Below are 12,762 nucleotides of genomic sequence, written 5' to 3'. Positions count from 1 at the left end.
TCTCTAGAAAATAAGTCTTTTTAGACTTATAAAAATGACCACATGGAAGTAGAAAAATTATATTCTATATTTCACATTCATTGAGCTCTTCTCTCTTTAATACACCTTGTCTTCACCCACTATTGCTCGCATCCCTGCCACTCCATACCCCATCTCTCATAATACTTATCTAAATTATATAAAAATAATTTTTAAACAATATTTTACTGACATACCGAATATAAGAAAATAAGTAAGAAATACACTAATTTTATTAAAAAAATATTATTAAAGTAATGTTTTTATTGAAAAAACGATTGTACCAAACATACTCAAAAAGAGAAAGTATTATTAAAAATAATAAATGCTCAGATTGAAAAAGAGACAGTAACTTCAAAGTTGCACAGATTTTACTAAAATGTAAAGAAATAGATATGCATTCTATCCATTTCATTTTATTTTACATTTGTTTATTTAGTACTCCTATTAATAAAAAAAAACGTTTAATGGGAGTTAATTTATTGATCTCGATAATTATGATTTGAAAGTATATGATTGACAATTATTATGTTGTATAGTTACTTAATGATAAGAGTAATATTGAAAGAAAGTAATAAATTTTTCTTTATTTGCTAAAATAATAAGCAAAAAGTAAATTTTAATTTTAGTACATGGATCAAGTAAAATGATTAAAAAAAAGAGAGAGAGAGAGAAAAGAATATCCTCTCAATTCTTTTTTACTTGTTTCTTTGACTTAACAAATAACTTAAGAATTTAATACATTAAGGATAAAATATATGAAATTATTCTTATTAATTATGTTTTAAAAATTAAATTATTCATGCGTTACTTAATTACTTGATAATAATAATAACAATAACAATAATAATAATAATAGTTATATTATTAATAATAATAGTAATTGTAATAATAATGTGAAAAAAGTTGTAAATCTTTTGTGATTTACTAAAATAAATAAGAAAGAAAAATAATTAATTTTTAATATAAGAAATAAGTAAAAAAGAATAAATAATCTAATAGGGAATAAGAAGAGATTTATAAAAAAAAAAAAAAAAGAATACTATGTATAGTTCAATTACAAAGTCTCAAATAAAAATATCACAAAAGAATAAATGAGGACAAACGTAACAACATATATGGAAAATAAGCAAATATGTGTAGCTATTTAATTGCATAAAAAAATTATGAGGTTTACCAAAAACGGAGATCCTCCCTTATATATAGTAGTAATAACATCTTACTTGTACTGTAACTCGGATATTTTAAATTAAAAAGTGATAGTTTCTCCATTTTAATTTGATTATGATATTTAAATCTGGTACAAATTTTAAAAAGTAAAAAAACTTTTGAATCTTATGATCTTAAATTGAAGATATATGAACTATATCAGAATATATTTTAATCATGTAATCTCAAAAATATGTCGTGAAAATTTGAAATAAAAAAGTTACTAAAGAAAAGAAAGAGACTTTTTTTTGAAGGGACTAAAAAGAAAATAGAATACAAATTGAAACAAAGGGAATAATACAAGTAAATCAAGGCAAATAAAGATCTATATAAAACATATAAGGGTCATTTGGTATGATGAATGAGAAAATAATTCTGAAATAAAATTTAAGATCAATTTAATATCATGCTAAATGTGAGGTATTGACTAATATCAAAATTATTTTATTTCATTATTTATACTAATTGATAAATTATACCCCATATAAACGATAAAATAAATTACGGAGTAATATAATAAATATAAAATATCCAGCTTATCCTACCAAACGAGCCGCAGTGGTTAACGACTTGACAAAGTCGAGTGATGAGGGGACAGTTGTAGGAACGTACAGAAGCAAGCAGGGAATCTTTACCGGACAACGAATAAAAGAAGAAGAAAAGTAGAGAAAAACTCTGTTGGATAGATAAAAGAGAACCACACGGCGCAATCATTACATAGAGATAGCTAAAAGAACACTTATTTAACTCCCACAGCATTTCTCTGCATTCATTTCAGTTCGGAAAATTTAAGAATGCTAACAGTTAAACATACCGCTGCCGCCGTCCGATTCTCCGCCGTGAATTTCGATACCACTTCCCGCCGCTTATCTCATTCCCCCAGCTTCTTCATCCCTCCTCGGTACTCCTACTTCTTCCTTGCACCACTTTTTTTTGGTGAACTTCCTTGCACCACACTTATCAATAGTACGAATGTATAGACTAAAGTAGGGGCATGTGAATCCGTGGTCTCTCCGTCAAAACTATAAATTTTATGTATATATTCTCTAAATTTGGTATAATATTATGTGCTGGCACCATGTTACAAGAGGTCTGAATGATGCACTTGGTCGAATACTGAATAATTTATCTAGAGTACTAGATGCATCTTTGTTTCCGAGATACTAATATTGTTTCAGGCCCAACTTCTTTTAAATGGTTTTTATATTGATTTGAGAGTTGTGTTGCAGAGATAAATTTGGAAGATTGGTGGATAATTCTGCTGGAAGAAAAACGTGCAAGGGAATAAATGGAATTAAAGCAACTGCAAAGGATAATTTTAGCTCGGGTTCTGAGCCAGTAAAACATAATGCGAAGCAGTCGAGCTATCATCCATCTGAGGACATTGGGGAGCCGGAACTAATGGAGAATGAGGAAGCTCAGCTCAAGCCAGCTGAATGTACAAGGACAATTATTGAGGTTAAAATCTTATTACAAAAGAAACACGTTGTACTTTCAGCTGATGTGGCTTCTGATTGTTGCTACCTATTTTTGATGATATAATGAACTTTTTGTTTGTGTCTTGAAATTTTGTGAATCCAAATTTTGATAGACTTCCTTGTAGGTTTACAGAACACTTGAATTTATAAAAGGGGTTGTAATTAGATATCTTTGTACTGTTCTCATTCACAATAGAAAACTCAGCCTGCTTTTATGCCCCAGTAGGCTTGGCCGAACCTTGTTAGATCCTTATGTTAATTCGCCTCATTCATAATATAAAACTTTGTCTGCTTCCACCCAAGGACATAGGCTTGGCCAGAGCCGTTAAATCTTATGTTAATTCTTCATTTTGTGACGGTAAAGATATGTCACTACTGGGACTTCACTCGATCTTAAAAGCTAGCTCAAGGAACAGGATTACCCAAGTCCATATAAGCAAACCACCAGTCTATTACCCAATCAATGCGAGACTCTAACCCAATTTAGCAGCCCTTCACACCCACGCAACTGGAGCGTAGACCGGGAGCCCAAATAGGGGTGGACCAAGCTCTGATACCATGTAATACATGATATGACACTTGGGTCGAACTCAACCCAAAAAGCTAACTCATGAGGGAAGAATTGCCCAAATACATATAAGCAAAGCACCAGTCCATTTTCCAACCAATGTGAGTCTCTAACCCACTTCTAACAGGACCCTTCAGATACTTGATTAACAGAGACTCAACTTCTATATCCAGTTGTTAGCCTCCTTTCTTCTAATTATAAACCTATGCAAATAATTCCCTTCGACAAATAGAATTTACTGCTAGCTATGCAATATGCTTTCTTGTCTTATGCTTTTAGTCAATGAAGCTGTCAGGCATCCATTTATAGTCTGAAATGGGCTCTTACGAACTCTAAATGACAGGGCATTGTCCACAGGATCTCAGTCACTTTGTTATACATCCTGACCCTCCACCATCAATATTCTTTGTAGCTCATGAGCAAATATAATCTAGGCCGCTGATCATTGTGGCTGATTGTCTATGGTAGCTGATGTATTGCTTTTATCACTTGATTTCTAGGTAAATAGCAAAGCAACACTCATGTTTTCAAGTGCAATCAGTGATGTAATGCATGCAAACGTTTTCTGGCCAGATTTGCCTTACACGACTGATGAACTTGGAAGTAAGATGCACAATTCTTTTTATTAGCATATTTTGCTCAGGCTATAATTCACTTCTTAGTGATTTAGTGGCATATTCAATCCTTGAAGGTTTTTGTGTTTTCCCTTCCTATCAGATGTCTACTTCCAAGTAAAGAATGATGAAGATGTTCTGAAAAATCCGACAACTGAAGAAAACGTTGTGGTATGGAAGATTTAAACTAAGAAATTCTGATAGTTTTCATCGTTACTTTTTTTTTCCTTTTAAACGATGTATTATTTTGCTTTTCTTTATTTTCTCGCAATTAACTTGTACATAGTATACTGCCACTACTGGGTCCTTTCAAATGATTCTACTTTATTTGGGGATAAGTGGATGATTGTTTCCGGATCACGTAGGCATTTTCCTCTTTGATGATTCTGATCAAACTTTTATAGAGTTTCCTAATTATGTCTCGGTTGTTCTCTCCCATTTTGGATACATACAGGAAATGTGAACCGTGACAGAACAACTCATGGTGTTTAATAGGAGAAAATATAATGCTTCACAAGTTTATCCATCAGAAGATAGAAAAATATTCTTAATATGGTAGTATCTTGATTATGAATTTTATGATCATCTTCCTGGGGGGAAGATTCTTCTGTTGCATTGGTCATAAAGTGGAACATTGCTTTTATCACTTCAATTATCTTTCAAAAGCTCTTTCTTTCTGAGATATATAATAGAAACACTTGAGAAAATGTGACGAGGCGGTGTTACACTCAAATAGCAAAACGTACCATCAAGCCACACAATTCTGTTTTCCATTAATCTCGTACGGAAAATACACTAATGAAAAGTTAAATAGAAGGAATACTTGGATGTCAACTTCTATAGATATACTGTATAAGAAAAGTACTTTGTTCCTCCCCCTCCCCTTCCCCCCCAAAGGCTTACTTGATTTCCAATAAAATGCAGCAAGTAATTATTGGCCTAGATACATCAGAAATGCAGAGTGAGATGGAGTCATCAGGTCAATCCGAAATTGATTTTCTAGATGAATTTGATGATGAGGATATTGATATTGATATTGATATTGATGATGATGACGACATTGACGATGACGGCGACGATGATGAAGCGGTATTACTTATTTTAAATGGTTTACTTCTCAAATATAACTGCTATTCTGTCCATCATTGTCAGTAAATATACTTGTTCGCAGGATTGGGTTTCTGTTCTTGATGATGAAGAAGATCAGAGTGGGCATCCTGACTTGGAAGATTGGGCTACATTAGAGACGATGAAATCTTCTCATCCAATACACTTTGCCAAACAAATTAGTGAGGTAATTGTCCTTGTGATAAATTTTGTGCATTGAAGTTATAAGAGTGAGAACTATCAATTTGACTTCCTATTCAGTAAAATCGGCAGATCATGTTACATTTAGTTTTCCAGATGTGGCATATAACATCATGTTACATTTAGTTTTCCAGATGTGGCATATAACTTTTTGTTTCTGCCGTGGAGATAATAGTCAAAACATTTATTTTTGTGGTCTGAATTTGCTGCTCAGGTTGTGACAGGTGATCCTATAGATTTTATGGATCAGCCTCCAGCAGGTCTTGTTATTCAGGGCCTTCTAAGACCAGCTTTCCTTGAAGAGAACACTACCATACCAAAGCAGATATCTGAACATAAATTAAATGATGCTGGTATACACCTAATGGAAGAAGTTGCAGAACATAAGCAAAACGGTAGTGTTCATGTTAATGGCGTGAAACATAAAAGTGGATCTTCGCAAGATAGCCCACGTTGGCCAGAGGAATTGGAGAAGGATGAAACCCTTGATAATGGAACTTCATTTTACAAGCTAGAGATGATTAAAATTCAGTTAATTTCTTCACATGGGCAGCAAGTAAGTTTGTAGGTTTATCATTTATAAGGTTCAGCCTTGAATTTTTCGATCAGCATTATAATACTTGCCTTGCCTGAATCTGCATCCTTTGGGTGCTATTTATGTGAACAATTTGTGTCATCCCAAAACTTATCTTCATTAAGTATAGAGAAATTTGGACTTGATAATCTCAAATGGGTTACATTGGGTGGCACGGGAAGCAACTATAAGTATGTGACACCTTATTTGTTAAGTCGAAAAAGAAAAATATCACTAGAAAAGAGCATACTATTATTCCAAACAAGTTGAGAAAACGGTATTCTTCTCATTTGTCTGCAGTTGTTACATGGAAAGATGAAAGTTAGTTTGAAAACTAAACACCAGAAGCAGAACAGGAAGTATTCTGTGTCGTGATAGACTTTTGATGACAGGGCGATGCACTCTGAGATTTGCTGCCAAGCTGTCTCATGTAGACAAGTACCTGGGATGCTTTCTTGTCAGTGCCGAATGATCAAATATACATGAATACAGCGACTCATTAGTCATCGTCATCCACATTATTTTGTATTTCACACGTGTGCTATATGTCATGCTCGCATCTTCGATTCTTCACACTAGAATGTTCATGATGGTTTAGAAAAGCTCAACAATTTGTGCAATTGTGAGATTCCCGTGAATCGACCCTCATAATTCATAGCATTCACTTTTATGTTTTCTAATGGTGTGCACAGATCTTAGTTGAGTTAGAAGATTTTAGTCAAGCTAGACCTGATGCAATAGCACATTCGGCTGCCAATATTATATCACGGCTTAAAGCTGCTGGAGACAAAACCACGCAGGCTCTCAGATCTCTCTGTTGGAGATGCAAGGGAATTCAAGTGGAGGTATGACCAGTCACAGTTCCCTAGATATGTTCTAGATGATTGGCTTTTGTTGTCTTCCCTTCTTTTCAAAATTTGATGCTTTACAATCCATCAAGTGTTAGCATTTTTCATCAGTCAACAGCCAAATAAAATAGTAGAAAGCAAAAGATGCAACTCTTCCTCCCCTTTAAACCTCATTTCCTACTACTGATGAATTAGCTTGTGTAAGTAGGTACTTACCAAATATTGGAGCCATCTTTTTTTCCGTATGGTAGATAACTGATGGATTTTGTTAGTTCCCTGCATTGGTGTAATGGAAACTAGCTTTTGTATGCTCCCAGCGCCTACTTGATGCTATTGTTGTGAATTCTACCATAACTGATGGATTTTGTTAGTTCCCTGCATTGCTGAAATGGAAACTAGCTTTTGTATGCTCCCAGCACCTACTCGATGCTATTGTTGTGAATAAAATATGCTGTTACACTTGTGTGCAGACATCATTTAACTTCTTGTTTCTGATGTTTTGTTGCTTATTTATTTATTGGTATTTTTTGAATACGAGAACCTACCCTTCTTGCGGTCTGTTTGATGCATTAACATGGATCTGTAAGACTTGAACCACATCACTGTCTAGTATGATGCCCCACCGAGTAATACACCTTTTTTTTTTTCTTTTTGCCTCGTAGGAAGTGGCTCTGATAAGTGTAGACAGCCTTGGTTTTGACGTGAGAGTTTGCTCTGGAGCACAAATTCAGACACTGCGGTTTTCCTTTAAAAAGCAGGTATGATACTTATGGAAGTTATGTTTTGTTTACTAGATTCGAACTTCATTTTCCAGTGTCCCAGCATATTCACTGCATTCAAACAAATTGCTGTCAATGTGAGTTACTATGTCGTTTGCACAGATCTGACATGCAGGCTTTGTGTACATGTGTATCTGGAATGTCTATTATCCAGATCAAATGAATAGAAGTACAACATACTTCTACATATTTCTCACACTTGCTATTTTGAACCCTAAAGTTTTTCTGATTTTTGAGCATCACTTTGTATTACTTCCTAGTTCCAAGATAGTAACTCTTTTGTTTCCATCTGGGCAAGTAAAAGGTTCAACACCATGAAAACATACCACAGATTCATTTTTCAGTTCCATTGGTTTTGCTCAAGGGGTCTGTGGAAATAGTAATAGAATGTTCTATTTGCAGGCCACCTCGGAGTACAGTGCCGAAAGACAATTAAACGATATGCTGTATCCAAGGGTCCACTCTAAGTTACATCAAAAGAAAGAAACTCACCAAGCTGAATCATAAACAAAAAAAAAATATGTAGATTTTGTTGTACTTCTGGCTCAAAATTGTATATAGAATATATACTCTTTGATTCATACCATTAGCCCACTTGTGGTATTATGGATTTGTAGTTGTATTCATCCCATTAGAGCTATTCTTCAGTGGAGGTAACTATCTAAGTTCTCCCCTTACTATTGTTGTAATTTGTAAACTCAATTTGTAGTGCTTAGGTTCAATTCTAATTGCAATTTTGGTTATTATATTCGTTGGAGAAAATTTCTGTGTTCTGCCGGACGCTTGCCAAGTGTAGGCCATAAACATTTTGCCTAAATAATGATAGTCTTAGTGCTACACATGCTCCACATCACTTCAACTTTTACAGATGCAGCTTTTTCCCATGTCGAAAATTGGATCAGTACTATTTTGGTTGCATGTAAAGGTAACATTTTTACATCATAAACTTCAACGAAAGTAAAAAAAAAAAAAAAAAAAAAAAAAAAAAAAGAAGAAAGAACCCCAGTATCCAGGTAAAAAACTGTCAAAAGATGTCAAGACTGACTGATACACCACATTAAACTGCATCACCGTCTTATTGAGACATAGAACAAGCACTACAGAGAAACAAAGTTCTTATCTTCTCTTATTATCATTATTTGTATAGCCCCACAGCATACTCTATATGAGAACAGAACTAATTAACTAAAATTTGATGATTTTTTATGTAAGTCTCATATGCCAATTGAGCTGTGAGAAGATCAACAACAGCAGAACCTACTGATTTAAACACAGTAATCTCCTCAGCATTTGTTCTCCCATTCTTTTCTCCCTTTATCAATTCCAACAAGTCCCCAGCAATCTCATCCCTTGAGATAACCCCTCTCTCAAATGCACCCACCAGTTCCCCTGCCTCAACCAAAGCAGCCTCATTATCAACAAACACTTTCCCCCTCTTCAACGCTTTGTCATCGCACTCCCTCATCGAATGCTTAAACGATCCAACCAAATCCAAATGCGCCCCTTCTTTAAGTTTCTCCCCCTTCACCAATGGTGTCTCCGAATTCGTAGCACAACTCACTATATCTCCCAACCCCACAACTTCCTCAAGACAATCATTACTCTCAAAACACACCCCTTCAAAACCACCTTCACTTTGCAAATTTTCAATCATCTTTTTCGCCTTATCAACAGTTCTATTCCACACAATCACTTTCTTCAGACTTGGCCTAACTGTCAAATGCGCCTTGATCAAATGCGGCGCTAAAGTACCAGCACCAATCATCAAAAGGGTCTCGGAATCTTGTCGTGATAAGAATTTTGAAGCTAAAGCCGATGTGCAAGCAGTTCGATAAACAGTGAGTTCAGTGGCATCCATAGTGGCTAAAGTTTGTCCAGTAATGGAATTGAAAAGAACATAACTAGCATGAACTCCAGGTAAATTTTGAGTGGAGTTGTTGGGGTGGTAAGTGACAAGCTTGATACCGATATAAGGAAGGGAAGGGGAACAAGACCAAGAAGGCATGAGGAGGAGAGAAGTTGAGGGGCTTGTTTGATGGGCATGGCGAAGTGGGGATTCAATGGTAGAAGTGAAAGATGGGAGGGAAAATTGAAGGTGGTTGATGAGGGATTTGTGGGTCAAAAGGGTGTGGAGAGTGGCGGTGGAGATGAACACTGGTGATGGTGTTGTCATGGTGGATTGGGGATTTTCTTGTTGGCGAAAAAATGGGATTGGTTGGACTTGTAGTAGGATGGATTTAGAGGAGAAAATGGTGGGGCGTTTATACAAATGGCTTTTTTGAGGCCACTATTTATACTATACAAACGGACAAATTCATTCAACTGCTTTTAACTTTTTAACAAGGGAAAAGGTAGGATCTCGACTTTGCAGTGGACTTGCGAAATTTCGCGGTAACAAAATGACCCAAATCAAATGGCTCCCCAATTCAAGATTGGACTATTTAAGTTTTCTAATTCGTCACGGCTAATGAAATGCGACAGTCCATTTAAAATCAAGGTGGAATTTTCATATGCAGGCTTTGAACTTGTTGAATTTTTCTGTGCTAAGACTATCCTAATAAGTAATTACGCTATATTTCTATTGAATCTTGAAACTTTCATAAAGTATTCCTATTAAGTGAGATAAAATATGCCTATTAAGCACACTTGCTACCTAACACAACATGTGGGATACGCTTTAATTTTTTTATTTGTAATTTTTTAAATTTTATATCTTCTTCAAGTTTAATTTACAGTTATCATCTTCGACTTCTTTCACCACCGTCGCTACCTCCAATGAGAATATAATTTCTCCCTAAAATGTATTTGTTTTTTTCTCTTTCTTTTTTCACTGCTAATTCTTCTTTTCATTACTGTCAAATTATATATGGAAGAAGATCAATGGGTCGAAGCCACCACCACAACATTCATGGTCGCACCACAATGGTCGCTTGCTTTCTCACAATCTTTATCGTCATAAATTGGCTCGCCGAAATTCAATCCCACCACTTTATAACTTAAATAACATTTGTTCTCGAAGATCAAATAAAAAATATGCTAAAAGTTTTATATCGGACTTGATAAATACCCTATAAGGTTTGATAAATTTATTTTGTCTTCCTCAATCTTCAAGAAATGCACTACATTTCGAAGCACTGTCAGATTTGATGACAAATTTCATTTTCAAGTCATGTTTCTATTCTTTATTTCTAATTTTGAATGTCAAAAATCAACAAAGAATTGGATCTAATTCAATGAGTATGCCAATAGAATTTGCAGTGAGAGAAGATATGATGAAGGTAATAGAGGTTTTTCTTTAGAGAAAACCTAGATTTTTTGGGGGGGAAGATGAAGACCTATAAAGATTAGGGGTTTTAAATATATACTATTATTTTGGGCTTAAAGGTTTTATTTACTTTATTTTGTTGGATTATTTGTGAGCAAAGTCAATTATTTTTATCTTATTGATTTATTTACCACATTACTCGTGTCTAGATTTCATGTGTTATGGCCTTCTAAAAAAGTGCTTAATCGGCACGTTTTGTGAGAGGTTCAGGAATTTAATATGAGCATGGCCTAATTGAGGTGTTAACATGAAAAACTCAACAAGTTCAGGGACCTGTGTATGTATTCCACCTGAGAGAAAATGCTAGCTTCAATAGAAGGCTAATTATACTTCAATTCTTGTCTGGATTTTTTCATTATCATAATTTCTTTCAATTATGGTAGAACTTATACATGTACTTGAAAGTAGAATTTGCAGTTGCATATAAATCTATTCTTTTTTAGTGCAAATATTATTTTATGTGTATGTATATTCTACATTACTTTACTACTATATATAAGTGTGATCAAGCAAACTCCTCTTCATCAACATGCTTGCTTGCCAACTGAAGAATAGTTTATAGCTATATTCTAATTTTAGTGTTTTAACTTATTATATCTGTTTTCCTTATGCATGTACTTTTTTCACAATTAGACAATTAACTCAGTCCATGTTTTGTTTATTATACCCTACACCCCTTGAAAAATTATACTTCCGCTCTAGTTTGTTTGCATGTAGGTCTTGCTTGCTTTTTATATTTCACGCCTTTTTTTCCCTATTTCCTATTCATTTATTGGATTTTTTAAAAATATATGTGGGCCCATCTTCTAAATTGACTGACCATCCTATTTCTTTTTGGAAAAAGTCATATATATATCTCTGAACTGACGTTTTAAAAGGCATTTCAAAGCTCGTCTCAAGGAAAGATATAGCCAAAAATGTCTCAAAGCGTTGTGAAAAGGTGAAAGCATCAAAAGACAAACACTTCGAAATTTGAGGCGTTCGCCTAAGCATAAGGTTCAATAGGCGTAAGCCTAGAAAGTTTACAATGTAAAATAATTTTTTTGATTAAATCTCCAATTTAAACTTAGTACCAAAATATATAATTGGTAAATACTTAAATACTCAAATCAAAAGTAAAAGAAAATTTAAAAGTCACACTTTCAAACGTATTTGTCAGTGGGTGTCGACGACATCGCTACTTAAGAAGGTACTGGTATAATTTCTTCTTCCTAGTTCCTTTCTTTTCTTTTAGTTATTTTCAAGTCACTTAGTCACGGCCTTTTAAGTTATTTACTTTTTTGCTCTCTTTAAAATACAATATATTATATATAGGTGTGTAAATATATTGATCGAGTTACGACAAAGTGAGGGTTGATTAATTATATACTATTTTTATAATACAAACTTGTATTTTTAGGACATATAATAGTTTATCATATGAAAGTTGACTTTATATTTTAGTTGTATTATGTGGTTTGGTTGGATTTTTTTTTGTTGAAGCAGTTTTAGACATATTCACTTTTTTTTAATAATTTGATATAGTTTACTTTTTTGGTGATTTATCTCTTTCAAAAAAAATTATTTCTAATTATATTAATTTATAAAATTAAAAATTAAACGATCTGTGGGGCTTACTCTCCATTGTCGTGGGGCTTACGCCTCGCCTCATATCAGGTAAAACGCCTCATCTCACGCCCCTGCCTTTAAAAACACTATCTTGAACTTTTAAAAATGGTATGTAAATATATACTTTTAGGTTATTTTTACCCTTACCGTCTAACTTTGGGTACGTATATATTCCTGAATCATTGAAAATGGTACATATATATACTTTCGCTAGATGGCGTCTGTCACGTGTCTTCATTGTAAAGAAACTAACCATTTCCCCTTAGTAATTTATCTCCTGGCCTACCAGCGAAATATTCTATGGCTGAAGTTGGAAGCAATTTTCGTCCAGCCTGTCCTCTTCTTAAGGAAATGTTCTATGATCTCATTTGTTTTGGTTCGCCAAGAAATAGGCGTGGTCAAAAATCGCTTCCAACTCCAGCCACTTAACATT

At 34.1% G+C, this 12,762-nt stretch overlaps 2 protein-coding genes across 2 annotated transcripts; one reads left to right on the top strand and one right to left on the bottom strand.

The window, feature by feature from the left end:
• The first annotated feature begins 1,784 nt into the window (after positions 1 to 1,784).
• On the top strand, positions 1,785 to 8,142 carry LOC107873408 (uncharacterized protein At3g49140). Its single transcript, XM_016720253.2, has 10 exons — positions 1,785 to 2,128; positions 2,457 to 2,685; positions 3,774 to 3,876; positions 3,991 to 4,058; positions 4,812 to 4,976; positions 5,059 to 5,181; positions 5,410 to 5,751; positions 6,462 to 6,614; positions 7,280 to 7,375; positions 7,799 to 8,142. Exons 1-10 carry the CDS (start codon positions 2,022 to 2,024, stop codon positions 7,901 to 7,903), a joined length of 1,491 nt encoding a protein of 496 aa, XP_016575739.1. The 5' UTR covers positions 1,785 to 2,021; the 3' UTR covers positions 7,904 to 8,142.
• Positions 8,143 to 8,404: 262 nt separating this feature from the next.
• Positions 8,405 to 10,064, bottom strand: LOC107873409 (protein SAR DEFICIENT 4). The gene has a single exon (XM_016720254.2). The coding sequence runs from the start codon at positions 9,567 to 9,569 to the stop codon at positions 8,574 to 8,576; it is 996 nt and encodes a 331-aa protein (XP_016575740.1). The 5' UTR covers positions 9,570 to 10,064; the 3' UTR covers positions 8,405 to 8,573.
• Positions 10,065 to 12,762: the final 2,698 nt, after the last annotated feature.

Source organism: Capsicum annuum, chromosome 6 (assembly GCF_002878395.1).
Source record: "Capsicum annuum cultivar UCD-10X-F1 chromosome 6, UCD10Xv1.1, whole genome shotgun sequence".
NCBI lineage: Eukaryota > Viridiplantae > Streptophyta > Magnoliopsida > Solanales > Solanaceae > Capsicum > Capsicum annuum.
This window is presented reverse-complemented; position numbering and strand designations above follow the sequence as displayed.

What these genes read in the sequence shown, in the direction of transcription:
- LOC107873409 (XM_016720254.2), bottom strand. Translation starts at nt 9,569, where the DNA reads ATGACAACACCATCACCAGTGTTCATCTCCACCGCCACTCTCCACACC.
- LOC107873408 (XM_016720253.2), top strand. Translation starts at nt 2,022, where the DNA reads ATGCTAACAGTTAAACATACCGCTGCCGCCGTCCGATTCTCCGCCGTG. An exon ending in AGCTTCTTCATCCCTCCTCG is followed by an intron (nt 2,129 to 2,456) that starts GTACTCCTACTT and finishes GTTGTGTTGCAG; the next exon opens with AGATAAATTTGGAAGATTGG. An exon ending in ACGGCGACGATGATGAAGCG is followed by an intron (nt 4,977 to 5,058) that starts GTATTACTTATT and finishes ACTTGTTCGCAG; the next exon opens with GATTGGGTTTCTGTTCTTGA.